The sequence below is a fragment of the Drosophila busckii genome, chromosome 3R, assembly GCF_011750605.1.
Source record: "Drosophila busckii strain San Diego stock center, stock number 13000-0081.31 chromosome 3R, ASM1175060v1, whole genome shotgun sequence".
NCBI classification, from domain to species: Eukaryota; Metazoa; Arthropoda; class Insecta; order Diptera; family Drosophilidae; genus Drosophila; species Drosophila busckii.
This window is the reverse complement of record NC_046607.1, coordinates 8669723-8686164: the sequence shown is the minus strand read 5'-3', so window position 1 is coordinate 8686164 and position 16442 is coordinate 8669723. Positions and strand designations below refer to the sequence as shown.

General features: G+C 39.4%; 1 protein-coding gene across 8 annotated transcripts in view; it reads left to right on the top strand.

The window, feature by feature from the left end:
- LOC108603686 (tolloid-like protein 2) overlaps window positions 1–16442 on the top strand; it is a 44750-nt gene that overhangs the window by 557 nt on the left and 27751 nt on the right. For all 8 annotated transcript variants that reach the window (XR_001915315.1, XR_001915316.1, XM_017992705.1 and 5 more), the window contains exons 2-4: window positions 3856–3989; window positions 10356–10419; window positions 15255–16103. Coding sequence is in view for 6 of the 8 variants with exons in the window: in XM_017992705.1 (XP_017848194.1) it covers window positions 15263–16103 (841 nt within the window). In the remaining 2 variants the exon portion in view is untranslated. The remainder of the gene's footprint in view (window positions 1–3855; window positions 3990–10355; window positions 10420–15254; window positions 16104–16442) is intronic.

The window sequence follows — 16442 nt, the reverse complement described above, 5'->3', positions numbered from 1 at the left end:
GATAAAATAAAAATGGATAATGGGCGATTTTCGGCTGCGGCTGCGACGAACGTCGCAAGTCGGCTTCTACTACATATACTACAACACCAACACACAATCACACACACACAGACAGACACACACACACAAAAAGTTGTGACTCAAATATTCTCTTTATAAAAATGGCGCTCACTCTCTTTCTTACATTGATGCTGTTGTTGTTGCTGCGCCTTTCTCTTGCAAACGTTTCTGTATATGTGTACGTGTGTGTGTGGGGGTTTTTAAGGGTGTTACTGATAAGAATGTTGCACAGTTGTTAATGGCAACGTGGCGGTTAACTCTGACTTTCACCTAAAATTTGCAAAATTTTAATCACGATAATGCGCGCAGCAAATAAAAATGACAACACACACACTCTCACACTCACACACACACACACAATCACCTGTGCCGCATCCACCCTTGTTGTTGTTGTTATTGTGCTATTAACAAACTTGAGGCTCCACGTACCATTTTGGCCAACTGTGAAAACTGTTAACTAGATGAGTTTGCCGTTTGCCTGCTTGCATAATTAGGCTATAGCAACGCATTTAGTCGGGTTAATTACCGCATATCGTGTTGATGGCTTAAGCGTTTCATGCGCCGCCATAATGTGACCATCGTGTCCTTAAGGCATTTCTTTCTCTCTTTACGTTTTTTTTTTCGCTTTCGCTTTTAAAATTCAACCAATGACAATCAAAATACTCGTAGCATACACATAGTAGTACCTACTTGCGATAAGGTTAAATATTTAATAGCTTTTCTTGCTTTTCATTACGTCTGTTTCTTTGTCTATCATACTGTCTGTTTGCCTTCAGCTCTCGCGCTGACAAAAGTTTTGTATACCAGGCCTCATGCTTCTTTATATACTAACTTGTCTACAGTTATTGTTGTTGCTTGTCGCTCTTGTTGCTGTTGTTGCCGCTCAACTGTGGCAATGACAATAGCACGATTTCGAAATAAATTAAAATTTCATTCAAGTGCTTTTTAGACAAAACTTTCTTAATTACAAATGTTTTGTCTTACTGCTGTTGTATTATTTTATTCACTCGAATGACAAACTGACTAACTGACTGACGACGCTGCTGGGTGATCAATGCTCAGCGAAAGGCTTGTCCCTAAGCAGAGCAAAACATGAATTTTAAATTTATATATATTCTTATAGAGCAACACAACACCAACATATATTATTTTAATGACAACATTTGCATTAAATTTGTCATATGATTTATAATAAATATTATTTTAATAAATATTCAAAACTAGTGTCAATTTATTTATTTTTACATAAAACTGTCATTTCAATTAAAATTTCAGCGTTCATACGATAATTTGTTATAACATTTGATTTTAATGCGTAAACGTGCCTGAAAGTAGGCAATACTTTTTGTAAGAATTGAACGAAGTGGAATTTAACATTTTTCGCACGTAAATATTTAAAATAGGCTTTAAAATGGCAAAACCCGTATGTAAGTGGCAAACATTTAGCGTCATTTGCAGATTTTGTGGGCCAACCAAACAAAAAGTAGCTATTTTTATTGTTGTTTCGCTAACCACAAGTACATTGTGCAAGTGTGTGTGTCTGTGTGTGTTTGTTAATTGTTGTCTCATTGGCCAGCGGCTGCATAAACGGTTGGGGTGCTTGGCTGCTTGGCCACATAGTACCATCAGTTGTGCACACATAAATGGCACAGTGGAAACAAAAGAAAAACAAAAACTATAGCGACAACATAACGGTGACATCAGCAGCAGCAGCAGCAGAAGCAGCAGAAGCAACTGAAACAAAAGCAACAAGCACTGCACTCAAACAAATGCCTCAAAACATACAAACACACACACACACACACACATTCAAAGACATAGGAATGTATGTAAATATAGCAGCACGCAAACCTGGAGCGCACTTGGTGTGCACTTAGATGAAAATGACAGTAGCAACAACCACAGCAGCAGCAGCAGCAGCAGCAGCAACAACAACAATGGCAGCCCGTCAGCCGTCATGTCGAGTAATGACAGCAGGAGTCGCATTTAACAATGGATGCACTGGCTAAGCAGGCCGCCACGCCCCTGCCCACGACATGCTGTCATTCACTCATTCATTCATTCATGCTCGCATTCACTTCACTTTGCTGCTGCTGCACTGGACGCAGCTGCTGCTGTTGTTGTTGGAGCAACACACTTAAGTGCTCGCTTAGAGTGTTGTTGCTTGTTTAAGCTTAAAAAATAGTTATTTGCAAAACGTTTAGCTAGAGCAGTGTGGGCGCGCCCCCCATCACACGCAGCTGGAGGCGTCAGAACGATTTTCGTAGTTAAAGCAGTAAATGCTTAAGCTGCAGTCGAGCGTTTTTGTTTTCTAATTAAATGCAAAAATGACAATAAACTGACAGTTTAAATAAAGCCGCTCTCTCTCTATATGTGTGTGTCTTTGTGTGTGTGTGGCAATTCAATTGACGGCCGTAGGCCACAGAAGCGCACCCGAGAGTCACATTAGGGCCTAAGATAATTGTTACGTCATTAAAAGCAACGCATGTGTAAGCATATAAAAAATACGTAGACAAGAAAAACTGCTGCCAAACAGTTGTACCTACCACATAGTGAGTGTGTGTGTGTATGTGTGTGTGTGTGTGCGTATAAAATATAAATTTGCAGCGACATATGCGGCAAAGCGTAAACAAGCCAAACGCAGCAAAAAAACAAAACCAAACAGCAATTGTTGTTGCCAAAGAGCAACACCAAAGCAAAAAGAAAAAAAGGGGCGACGCCAGCGCTTGGACAGACTCTTAACTTTCAAGAGAGTTAGCCAGCCGGAAAGACAGGCAGACAGACAGACAGTCAGAGCGTAACGCTCTTTGGCTTAAGCAAAGTCAAAGCGCAAGCGCTTTAAGCCCTAAGCTCTCTGTATTGCTTTCAGTAAAACTCTCACGCCTTGTTTGCATAAGTGTAGCTGTGTGCGTGTGTGTGTGTGTTGGTATTGGTGCCTGCTTATTTTGGCAATGTCAATGTAACTTACGTACAACTGCCGCTTCAGTGGTTACTTTTACTGCAGCCTCTGACAATGTTTGCTGCTGTCGTTGCGCAGGCGAAGGCGCTGGCGCTGATTTAAATGCTGCTGATAACGAGACCTTATGATTCGAACAGTCACATAACACGTACGTGTTGTTGTTGTAGTTGTAGTTGTAGTTGTAGCTGTAGTTTGCCTCCAGGGCGCATAAGTTTACAATTGACTTTTAACGATATGACACACACACGCACGCATAGTTCGCTCTTTCTCTATGTGTGTGTGTGTGCGTGTGCAAATTTATGTTTTATCATTTATTGTTAGTGGAACGTGCATTTGTCAGCAACGGCAGCGGCAACGGCAGACGTTAGCCATATTGGCCACGCCTTGCACGCCCCCGCTGACTGCGTGCCTTGATTTTCGGTTGCCAAGCCAAGCCAAGCCAAGTTGCCGATGCTTTTGTTTTCGCAGCCATAAAAATTGGTTGACTAAATTACAAGCTCTTTATGTGTGTCTGTCTGTGTGTGTATACATTTACCATGTATGCATGTGTGTGTTAGCGTGTGTGTGTGTGATAGTTGCGTTTGGTTTACCAATTAATTTTATTCTGCATTTCGCTTTGTTTCAATTCATTTGTATGAGACCTGCTCGCCCGCCCGCCATTTGCATAATTTTTTGGTTTTCTTTTTTCGCCAATTATGGTTTTGTTTGTTACACGCTGCGCATACTTGATGAGCAAGCATATTATTGATCTAACGCTAATGTTAGCAAATGCAACTAAATCTCAACTTTTCACATCACATTTCTTTGTCTCTCACTCTCTCTCTCTCTCATTGCAGATAGAGATTTCAGCACTGCAACAAAAGACTTTAATTTTCATGGCAGCGCAGCAGCAATTAATTGAAAATGTAGCTCTGGAAAGGACATGGCCAAAGTGGAACAGCAAATGCCATGCGATGCAACGAGCATAAATGTAAGTACTCTATACAGATGCAGACACAGACACAGACAAAAGTGGGCGTGTCTCTCAACTAATTGCCTTAGTTATGCGCGCAGCAGCAGCAGCAGCCAAAGTCAATAGAGAAAGCTACAGCAGCAGCAGCAGCAATTGCAATTGAGTTTCATTTGCTTGCGCGCTAATTTCTGCCTTTTACTCGGAGCTCACACTGAGATGTGGGTATTATTAAAAATCAACGCCCCAACGCTGCCCCAGCTTGGCCTGCAGCCATTTGATATTCCTCCATTGTCAGTCGCAAGCTCTTTGTGCTCTCACATGTTGCAAAAGGCAACGAGAGTGCTATATACATATATCCTATATCCTTTGTGCGCTGCACTAATCAACTGATATGAATGCAGCGCACGCCTATCAAACGCTACAGCTTTGGGGCCTTCTGCTCGAACTGAGTTCAAACAGCGCCAAGGTCACATTGTGTACAGGGCTAATGATCAAATGTCATGACATTAGCGAGATATTGCAAAAAAAAGAGAAGCTAACTGTATGCTGTTCAAAAGGTTGCTTAGCTTTTTACTAGCCAAAATAACAGCTGAAATTGGCCCGCGGGGCCTTGTGTCACTTTCTTTGTGGCAATTCATTTACCATAAGTAGCGCATTAATGCTTCAGCCTAATAAATATTTAATTATTATTCTTTAGTTATTAAAAAGATAACTTTAGGCAATAGGATACATTTTCCCTTTTGGGATTTAATTACAACTAAGTAAGAAACAGTAGAATAACAATTAATAGTACATACTTGATTGATAAACTTTTAAATTATGTTCAATTATTTGTTTGTAATATGGGCAGGACAATATTTAACTATTTGATCTATTTACTAACTTTTTGTGAAAATAATAAACGGCACTTTCATAGATTCTTGATCCGCTTTGCAAGTTTTCAGAACTTAAGGGGCACTTTTAAAAATGTCATGACGCCCGCGAGCTTTGATACTTTGTATGCTTTATATTGAAAATATTTGCATTTAGTATTTACCTCGACGAAGTTTGCGTTTCTAGAACATTTCTTGATAAGCTAAATCGACTGAACGTATCGTAGAATTAGTACGAAATATGTGATTTTTACTATTGATGTAAGAGCTAGTTTTGATTTCATTCCTAAAGCAGTTTTCTGTATGTTTCGCCATAAACAGACAAAGGACATTAAAGGAATTCATGTTAATTCAGAATTTACTTGACGGAATTACTGAATAGTCTGCTTTATATATATACAGTTTTTTATTTATATAAAACGAATCAATTCTTTTTGATTGATTATATGCTTTAAAATCTACATTTTGGCATTTCTTATTTAATACAAAATACTTTCTACTAACTCTCTCCTAAGCTTAATCTAAAACGTTATTCAAAGAGCGCATACAATTTTCAATATATTTTCAGTCATGTATAGCAAATTTATAATTCGTGTTAAAAATTCTTAGTGTTGTTCCTCACTCCTCACAACTTTTAAGCAACGTTATAAACTTGTTCTATATATAATGTTTAATGACTTTATAAAATGTCAAAGAATCTGCGCTTTAAGCATATTGTTGACAGCCATTAATCTATTTAGTGAAAAGTGCTTAGCATTTTTGCAGCCAAGCTAAAATTTGCCCTAGCGTATTCTCTATAGAGCAGCGGGATATTTTGTTAAATTCATCAAAGCGTCAGCTGGCTTTGTTTGGCTTTGCAAAATCAGTTTTACAACTTAAATATGTGTGCAACTTTCACCTGGCATTCTGTGCTTGTTGCTGCTGTTGTTGTTGTTGTTGTTGTTGAGCGTTGCACAGCAGAGAGCCGAGGACAACGAGTAAATTGAAATTGCGCTGGTGACAACAACAGCGTTAATAGTTAAGTTGAAGCCCGGCCGAGGCATGTTAACGGCGCGCAGCAGGAGGCTGAAGCAGGACCATTGAAAGAGCCAGGAGCGGACAGAAAAAAGTGCATAACATTCTTGAATGAGTGTGCCACCCGCTGGGCACAGAGAGCGCTGGGCGCAGATTGAGGTTAGGTTAGGGCTGCATTTGCTATGCCAGGCAATGATGCATTTAATCGAAACAAGCTAAGCTAAGCTAAGCTAAGCAGTGTGCCCAGTGGGCGTAACCGCTGCTTGACACAAAAGGCGCCGCAATGCAGCGCAGAGGCGTGGCATGTTGTCTTCAACGAGCTCCAACGAGCGGCCAACATTGTGTGTGAGTTTCCGTGTGTCTCTGTGTGTGTGTGTGACCTTATTTGCATGTGACACACACGCCTACAACGTGCCGTGGATACCTGGGCTGGCAGCAAGTAGAAAAGAACCTGCTCAGCATCATAGCAGCCTGGGCTTTGGACTCTGGCGCACTCTGGCTTATAGTTTTCAGTTTGTACTTTGAGTTTTCAGTTTTCAGTTGCAGCTCGTAGTCGCATTATCCCATGCATCATGCGACACGGCACGTAAACTTATAATAAATTCGGAATTATGTGCACATTCGTGGCTTTGCTGCTGCTGCTGCTGCTGGCCCGAAGGCCAAGCAATTTGCAACTTGCACTTTGATAATTTATGTGGCAACCGACACGCCTTAGCCTTAGGAACAGCCATCCCACCCTATATAAAACCTGCATGCACACATATATCATCGTCCAGAGGCATTGCAGTTTGTCATTGTCGCCCATGTTTTTCAATTTCTGTAGCGTCAACGGGCTATGGCTCACAAAGGTGCAACCATTAGTGTGAATTATGCTGCCTGTCAGCCATAACACACAATTGGTTATCTTCTGACAGCCTGCACACAACCGAGAGCTGCATCAAAATTTCAGCAGCAGCATGGAACTTTAGGGCCCACACATTTCCAACTGTGATATGTCTGGCTAATGACACACGCCTAAGCCCTGATCCAGCTGCTGTCAACTCCAATTGGCAACTGTGACACTTACAATTGAGTTAACTGATTGATTTTCGATTGTTCTACTGTTCACGCTTAACCGCATGCATTGAACTTCTAATATTTATGCATTGATATTTGCAAGAAAGCCACAAATGCTAATCAAATTAAGTTTGTAATATAACTTAGCCACATGTTTAAATCAGTAATCCATATGTTGAATGCTATGGTCAAGCTTGGCTTAAAACAAAATTTGTCACTGGGCTTGTCATTGGCAAATTTTAGTCAATTGTTGTTTTCAGCAAATAGTAATTCAATCTTTTAATCTGACTAATATCAGAATGTTGCGTTGCTTTTGGTTGGTTTCTATTTTACCAACGCTGTTTATTTTCAAATATTCATAAATTAGCAATTTAATTGAGCTAAATTAAATGAGTAGGACAAATGCAAATTATGATAATTGTCAATTTACATCAATTTGAGGAGTCATTATGTGATTTTTTATACAGATAAATATATGTGAGAATAATTAAACATTACCTCAGAGCTAAAACTACAATACAAAATATTCCATAAGTTAGAAATATATAATTCTAGTATAAGAAGTAAGAATATCAGCGTTTCAAGTATTAAATTAAAAATAGTTACAATAATGAGAAAAAGGATTTTGGTCTTTGACTTCAGATGTTATAGTTGTAAGGAAATTAATATAATAATATGGATTCGACTAGGACTACTAAAGTTTCTATGGGGTCGCAACAAAAGCTCTAAGAAACTTGAAATTCTCAACATTATCGTTCATTAAAATCTATGACTGGAATCTATAAAATACTTTTATACTTTATCAACTTAATTAAAGGCAGTCACAAAAGTTCCAAGATGAATATTGCAATTGATAGATGCTTGGCAATAATTATTAACAGCGATCTGTGGCTATGCAGAATGAAAGTCATTAAAACTTAATAAGTATAGGTCTTAAAATATGAGCATGAATTGCTGAGCAAGTTTAATAGTTAAACAATATTTTAGCTTTCTACATTTTCTTCTACACTGTGCTCTCTCACTCTCGCTGTCCATTACATTTTATTTAGCTAATTAGCCTTGATGCTCTGGCCAGCAATTACTGTATTTTTTATTATATTGTAATTGAACATGGTTTACAGAAGAGTTTCATTGAGATTAATTGAAATGTGACACATTTATTGAAATTATTTACCTTGCATGTAAAATGAAAGTGAACAATTTGCAAAATAATTGTAGCCCTTAATCGTTGTAAAGTAATTGATTTAATTTGGCAGTTGAAATTGCATTAAATATGCTGACTTGGCATTGATTTCATTAGCGGTCTAGAGTTTAATTTCCATTACTGTGAAAATCTACACAGACGCAGAAAAAACTCAAACCCACACACACACACGGGATATTTACTTGATCATAATTAAAGCTTCGTGTATTGAATGTTGTTGGCCGCTGGTGGGTTCCATTGATTTGCAATTGCATTTGTGTGTCCGTGTGTGGCTTTTGGCAACCAATGAATGGCATTGGATTTAGTTTTTATCCGCTGCATCGTAGCGAACAAAAACAAAGGCAGAGGCAACGGCAGCGGCAACGGCAACGAGTTTAAACAATTTCATTCGAAGCTGTATGGGGTGTGTATGGGGGGAGTTGGGTTGGTTGGAATGGCATTCTAATCGGATTTTGTTGCAGCTGCGGCGAGTGTTGCCAGCGAAAACAAATGCTTTGCCAGGAAATTGATATCGAAAGCAATTTGGCGTTGGACAGTTACTGGTTTTGGCATAGCTCAGCAGCAGCAGTAGCAGCAGCAGCAGCAGTTGAGTAGATGGCTGGAGGGAGTGCTTCGGCTTGTGCATGGTCAATATTTCAATTTAAGGTTCTCTGTCATACGCTGCGTATGCGCAATTGCATAATCTTTGACACTTTCAGCTCGAGCGCTCGAGCTTCAGTTTGCTCTCAGCGTAAAGTGTTGTTGCAGCTCAAGTGCCGCCTCGCCTGCCTGCTGCCTGCCTGCCTGACATTGATGAATACAGGCAACGGCAATAAATTCAATTACAGCAAGCTGAGAAAGCTAGCACAAGCTACAGCTACAGCTACAGCAGCCATAACTCAGCCAAGCTCTTTACACGACGCCACACATACAATTGACTTGGACTTGGAGTTGCCTTTCCCAACTTCCCAACTTGCCAGCTCGCTTGCCGCTCTTGCTGAGGGAATTGTTTGAGAGGCGCAGACACGCACAATGAAATGGCACAAGAAACCAGTTAAAACGGCAAGTCTCTACCAAAAAGTGGAGGCAACAACAACAATGAGCAGAAAAAAAAAACAAGCAAAACATAAAATAAATGTATTAAATTTAAAACATAGAGATGATAAATTGCTCTGGGGACTTGGCTTAAAGTGCTGCCAATGCCAAAGTGTATTACACTCGCCAAAAAATATTTCTGCTGAACTCCAACTCTCAATTGGCTAAGCAAGCGTAACTTTTGAAGCACATAAAAAGCTGAACGGCTTACATTCTTTTCTATCATAAAATGCGTTGATTGCTGTTAAAATTTGAATTAATTTTCAATGAAAATAATACAGTTTAAATGAGAAATTTTATTGTGGCTGCAACACAGAGGCATAGGCTATGTTATTTAACTATAAACTTACACTAACCTTGATCTGATAGAGTTGTTCCCAATCCTTGCAAGAAATGTTGGGCCTGTGTATCTTGTCTTATTTCTTTTTTAAATAAACATTTTATTTTAATTACTTAGCCTTGTTAATTTTTAGTATTTTCAGTAATAATTTTCTTTTATCTTCGATTGTTTATAGCCAGACATTAAATTAAATAAGATAACCTTCGTATGATTTGTATTAGGGTCGTATACTTGACAGACAAATTCCTGACTCGCTATTAAATAGCAGTCAAATTGATATTAAAATTACTAAGCAATCAATCAATTCAATTATTCATTGCAATACTCAATATCGCAATATTTATATAAACTCATAGATTAATTAAGAATTATATTTCTATTATTTGTATAATAATAATAATTTTTATTTTTCTTTAATCTTTCCTCAAATAAAAATAATCTAATCTATTAATGCTTATTAGTACTAACCGTTAATTATTTGCATTAAACTCATGTTTGTTTTTCTAAGTGTACGCTTACAATTTGTTAGCGGCTTTACTTGTCGCACTCACTCACCCTCATTCTCTCTTGCTCTGTCTTCAACACATGCGTCTATGTCCTATAAGGTTTTATCTATTTGGCAGCCAGCTTGGCTAAGTTCTTGTGGGCACTGAAATTGATTTGGCAATAGTTTAACTTTGCGGGCCAAGTTTGCGCCAACTTGCATTAAAATTGCAACTGCTTGGGCTGTCAGCTATAGAGCAATCATAGTTTACAACTCAAACATAAAGTTATATTGTAGTAACGCACAACTAACGATTATATATACCTTAACTCTTTTGCAGAAACGCTCAACGATTCCGTGATTAGGACGTGGTGTACCCAAGCGATCTAAATGCAGACGATATGGTGAGTAGTTGGCATAAACAGAAATTCCAATTGTTGGAATACAAAATCCCAAAAACAAGCTGCTGCCTTGAAGCTCAAACATATTGGCATGCAGCTGAGCATATTTGTAGCCCAGCCGCTGCCCCAACCCCAACCCCTGCGCCAGCTCTAGCCCCAGCCATGATGTAAGCACTCAATGTCAGTCTGAGCTGGGGCTAAAAAGCATTGCCAGCATTTTGTGTGTGTGTGTGTGTGTGTGTGGGGTTCACTTGGGAGTGAGTGTTGCACTATACTTTATGCTGGCAAACATCATGCACATAGCTCATGCATTACGCATACGCCGCATATGCCCCAAACTATTAGCAAACGCATTGCATATTTATGCAGCAAACTATTTACAATGTGCAAAATGCTGAGTGCATAACAAGCAGAGTTGAATATATTCTATGTATATATGCATGTTAGTTAGTTAGTTAGTTCGTTAGTTAGTTAGTTGACAAAAGCTGTGCTAAGTTTTCTAATTAAAAACTACAAATTATACTTTTATTATTTAGCATAATGAGTGCCAAAAGCTGCTGCACAAATAAAAACAGAGGCACATGAGTTGCATGCTACTTGCAATTTAAGCACTGTGTGGCAACAAAGGCCAAATTGAAATTATCATTTGTCATAAGGGCTGACACACACAAGCAGCAGCAGCAGCATAAGCAGACACACTGCTAATATCCGCAGCAAGTTGATGATGCTGCCGACGACGACGATGATGATGATGAGGTTGTGCCTTTAGATTCGCTGCGTACGCTGTCGCGCGTGCTGCATGTTGCACATGCAACTAGGCGTGCTGACTCGACTGACAGCCGTCTGGCAGCGTGCAGTCAGGCATGGCCACGCCTACAAAAAAAGGCTGCGCAATATTATGAAAATATATGTATGCATGCATTTGTTTGCATTCGCATTTACGCCAGTGTTTGCCTGTGTGTGTGTGTGTGTTTGTATTATTTTTACTGCTGATATGGCATATAAATTATAAATGTGTGTATATTTAACTGCAGGCACGCCCACAACACCCACAAATGACTGCATATAGCATTCATACGCAGTGTTGTCGCTTGCCAGTTGTCAACTGCCATCCATTGCTTTATTTGTATTGCAACAATATGAATGACTTATAACAACAATAATACCAACTGCAGCAGCAGCAGCTTAACTGTTTTAAAGCCATCACTGTCTGTCTGTCTGTCTGGCCATTTGTAAGTCACTCAGTTTTTGCAGCTGCTTTTTTTTTTTTTCATATTGTCGCTGCGTTTAGAGCTTGCAAATTTATGCGTTCAACTCGCGGGCGTTCAAGTGTTCCAGTTGCAACGCCATGGTTGTTGCTTTGTTCAGTTTTTTGCTGCCACCATTTGTTGCTGACAGCCATTTGCCAACTCGTTGGCCTGGTTAGAGTATTGCTCTATACTGTTAAGGCTTATTATCTTTTGATCGCCATGGCGACAAACTTATAAGTGCCATCAATAAGTTTAAGCTCATTTTTATTGACACTGACATTAAACTTCGCAGCATAATCATAAAAGTAAAGTATGAAAATATTGTTTTATGCTTGCAAAGTCATTTCAATTAGTTTGTCAACAGTCTGATATTAATTTAAAGTTGTTCATTCTTATTTATTTTGGCTTTGATGTGCTGATGATAGCGAAATTAATATTTAATTTTATTTATTTATTCGATGGCACTTGATTTTAAATTGAACTAGCAAACGCTGTTGCTGATAATGTGAGTGCTTGAGTTCCATAAGTGCTAAATATACAGCAATGAGTTAAGTGGTGTAGGTCACATGTGCGTATGAGTGATATTTGCAGATATATTCCATTTAGCTTAATATCCAAACTAAATTTGTAAGAAATGAATAGAAAGTTTAAAGCATATAAAAGCAAAATTCTAGGCCAAATTAAGACTTTATTGGAATTTATTATGTGTCATTTATACTAAGTTAGTTAAAATATGAAACAGAGCAAGCTCTGGCTTTGGTTTTGCTAACAATGATTTATATTTACTCATTCGATGCTTCGTGAATTTTACTTTACTTATTTATACTGCTTAATTCAAAAACGAAGCAGCCACGAGTTTGAGTAAAAAGCTCTTAACTTTTTCTTGCTAATATTATTAACTTCACTTTTGGTAAGAGCATGTTAACTTCGTTTGGATTTAGTGCAACTTTGCTGCGGTTCTATTTTTGCTGCGCTCTTTTTTTCCGCACTGCTCTAAGCTTACTTTCGCAGTCTCTGTGAGTAAGCGCTTACTTTGAAGTGGCTGCAACGCTTTAGTTTCCTCTAATTGGCTGCGGGTAGTTTTTAATTTTTTTTCCCGTTTTCTGCTTTTGTCTTGCGCTTCCATAATTTTTTGCGCTCTTTGCTAAGTGCACAGCGTCAGCAGCAGTAGCAGCAACATCAACTGCAACAGCAACAGCTGTGGCTGTGGCTTGCAACTTTAAGCGCGTGCATTTAAGCTTGGCAACAGACACGTTGACAAATTGCCCAAGTGCTGCGTTGGGCCCCCATAATTGCAACCGAAAATGTCTCTATGCACTTGCAATTGTGGCTGTTACATCTGTGTGTGTGTGTGAAAAGCAATAAGCGCAACGCGTGCAAACTAATTGCTGCCAACCGAATGCAAATTCAAATGTAAATGTCAAAGCAAGAGACAAGCAACAAATACCTATGCACAGCAGCAACAGCAGCAGCTGCAGCAGCAGCAACATTTGAGGCGAGAGCAATTTGTTTTGCTGCCAGCAACAATAATAACATGCTAAAATACAAAACGCAAAACACAAATGCTATTTCAATTCGTTTTTTTTTTGTGTGTGGCAACTTGCTTTAATTAAAATTCACATTCACATTTGCAACTATACAGATGTTTGTCATTTATGCGGTAACTAGATTGCATCAAAAGCGCGTCAAATGCACAACAGCGCAGCAACTAGCGCTAGCAACTTATATGGCTGCCTCAATTATTTAACAGCACATACATTCACTCACTCACTCTTATTCACTGCGAGACAATTATGCTTAGCTCGGTTTGCTTTTAATGTGAAAAATGTTGCTGGCAACAGGAACTATCCATGTTGGAGTTAGCCCACTATCTGCCTTATGCCCATCAAATGTACACACAGAGATAGTGAGACACCTGCTCGACATTCACCTAGTTAAGCGCACAACCACACACACACACACATTCCTATAGAGTTACATATAGTGCAGCATTGCAGACATGTTCGAAACCACAAAGCAAAACGAAAAATTTGCTGGACAACTGAGTAGTTGAGTACAGCAGCCTGCCACTAAAATTATAGAGGCAGAGATAGTGACAGAGAGAGAGAGAGAGAGAGAGAGAGAGAGCGAGTGCGAGTGTGGGGCTGCCAGAGGCTTGTGAATATTTTTGTGGGCACTGTCATTGCGTTCACAGCAAGTGATATGCCTCCTCCATTCGTCTGTCTGTCTGTCTGCCTGTCCGTCTGTGTGTGTTTGCGTGGTCTGGAATTTTACGTTGATTACGAGCACTTTATGTGTCCATGTTACGTGTGGGCTACTTATAGTTGTAGTTGTTGCTGTTGCCCAGCAGTGTCTGTTTGTCATCATCTGTACATGACAATGACAACTATGCGTTTATTGTTGCAATTTTTACTTTATTATCAGTGTCTGTAATGTCCACAAGGAACTGACACACGCACAGTTAGATAACCCCAAGACAATGGCCGAACATTCGTTTTTGTGTGCTTTTGTTTTTGGCAAGAAATATTTTATATATCTATGGCTATGGCTATATAATTTTTTGTGATAAATGCTTGTCTGCCTAAGCATGTGGGCGTGGCATTGGCCAGCTAGCTGACTCATGCAGTTAACTTTTGGATAATTTATTGCCGCACACGCTTTGTTTGCATTAAGAAGTGTAGCATACTTATGCGGGTTGCTGTACGAGCTAAAAGCTGCAGCAAGCTTTTTAAAGCTGCCCAATCTAGCGTGAAACTTGCTATAAAGCAATAAAAAAGCACAGGATGTTAACAGCGTTAATGTTAGTTGGCTGTTAACTAACAGCTTTTGCTTTTGCCGCCATTAAAGCAAGTTTTAACATTTTATTTAATTCAACTTTATTACATTTTATATTTATTTTATATTTCTTTACAGCGCATGCATATTTAAAATGCTGTTTCCTTTTTAATATTTAAGCAGTTGATAAATTGAATATAAATTGAATTTAGCGTGATCAAAGCTGCGTTTTAAATGCAAATAATAGCCAAAGCCTACGGTAATTTGGGAAAGTAAAAAAAAACACAAACAGCGGCGGCAAAAGAACCCAAATTTGTCTGCCCCAAAAGTTACAACCAAGGCAAGCAGGCAAGCATGTATGGTAGTTCAAAAAAACGTCAAAAGGATTTGCTAGTGCTCACTATTGCGAGCAGAAATTGATTAAAAAGTCGCGCAGCTGGCAGATAACCTAAATACACAGCATCAAGTGAATGTGAATGGGTTTTATTTTTCCTTTGCCATTCTCTGGCTTCCTTTTTGTGAGCGTAATCCTTAGAGCATCCACAAAGGCGAAACGATTTCCCACTAAATATTTAGTCAGTGAATCGATAATCAAAAGGCAACAAAATTTGTTGCTACGCATTTGGGCTGATATTGGTCAAGCTATATGATTTGTTTATATTGGGATGCTGTCCGAGTCCGGACGCGGGCAGCCTGAGTGGGTGGATATGTGTGCCCTTTGATGCGTGTGGCCAGTGGGCGGTGTGGGGCTCAATTAAGAGTATTCGATGGCTTTTGACATCTTTTTTAACATATTATGTTTCATGCTTTCAGGGCACAACATGGCCTCAGCACAGATACAACATTTCTATAACACACCAACAACAACAACAACTACTACAACAAACAAGTCTACTTCTTTCACAACACGCCAACTCTTACAACAGCAACAACAACAACAACACACTGTCAACATCAACAGAAGCAGCAGCAGCAGCAGCAAGCGGAAGCAATTTGAAAGCGAAACGATACAGTGTCAAGGTAAATTGGAAGCAGCAGCAGCAGCAACAACAACACCAACATGGCAGTCACTACCAACGGCAACCTTGCAGACAGAGCCAACAACAGCAGCAGCAGCAGCAAGGTCAACAACAGCAGCAGCAGCAGCAGCAGCAGATGATGTACAAAGCGGCGGATGTGAAAAAATTGCGTCGCATTGGTTATGGACAATATATAAGATTGCTGCCATCAGCAGCAGCAGTGGCAGCAGCAGCAAGAGCAACAACAACATGCTTCGCTCAGCTAACGCAGCTTTATATGGTGCTAATTACACTGACAACAGCAATACTATTACTCATGCAGACTGTCAACATAGTGCTGTTGCTGCTGTGGCTGCCTATGTTGCTGTTGACAGTGCTAAGACGCTTGCCGACAACAACAACAACAACACTTGTAGACCAGCAATACAATCACGCTTATTTTCCAAAATCAAACCTGGCAAAGACTTGGCCGCAACAACAACAACACAACAACAACAACTACAACAACAACGAAAAGTCAGCAATGTCAGCTGTGGCAGTGCCAACACTCGAACTGTCAGCATCTTTATGGATATGCAAAAACTTGCAAGGACTGTATTTCCGCTCATTATTGTGCTCAATCTGCTTCCTTTGTTCTATGCAGGTAAGTGCTGCACACATTGCGTTGCATTGTTGTTATGTTTTTATCTCGGCTGCACACTAAATTAAGCCAAGACAATTTGCACACTGACTTTGTCAACATAAATTCTCAAACATAACAGGGCCACTAATTGGGGCCAAGTGCTGGCAGCAACTTATTGTGCCACATTTGCTGACCGCAGGATGGCAGCTGTCCTTGCTTTGTCAATCAAGTTGAGTTTTTTTTTATTCTTCTTATTTATGTAAGCAACTAATACAGTTGAGTAAATAAATATAGCATACTTTTAAGAGCAACGATACACTATGGGCATTTTGACGTGCTTAGTGGCATTAAAACAAAACG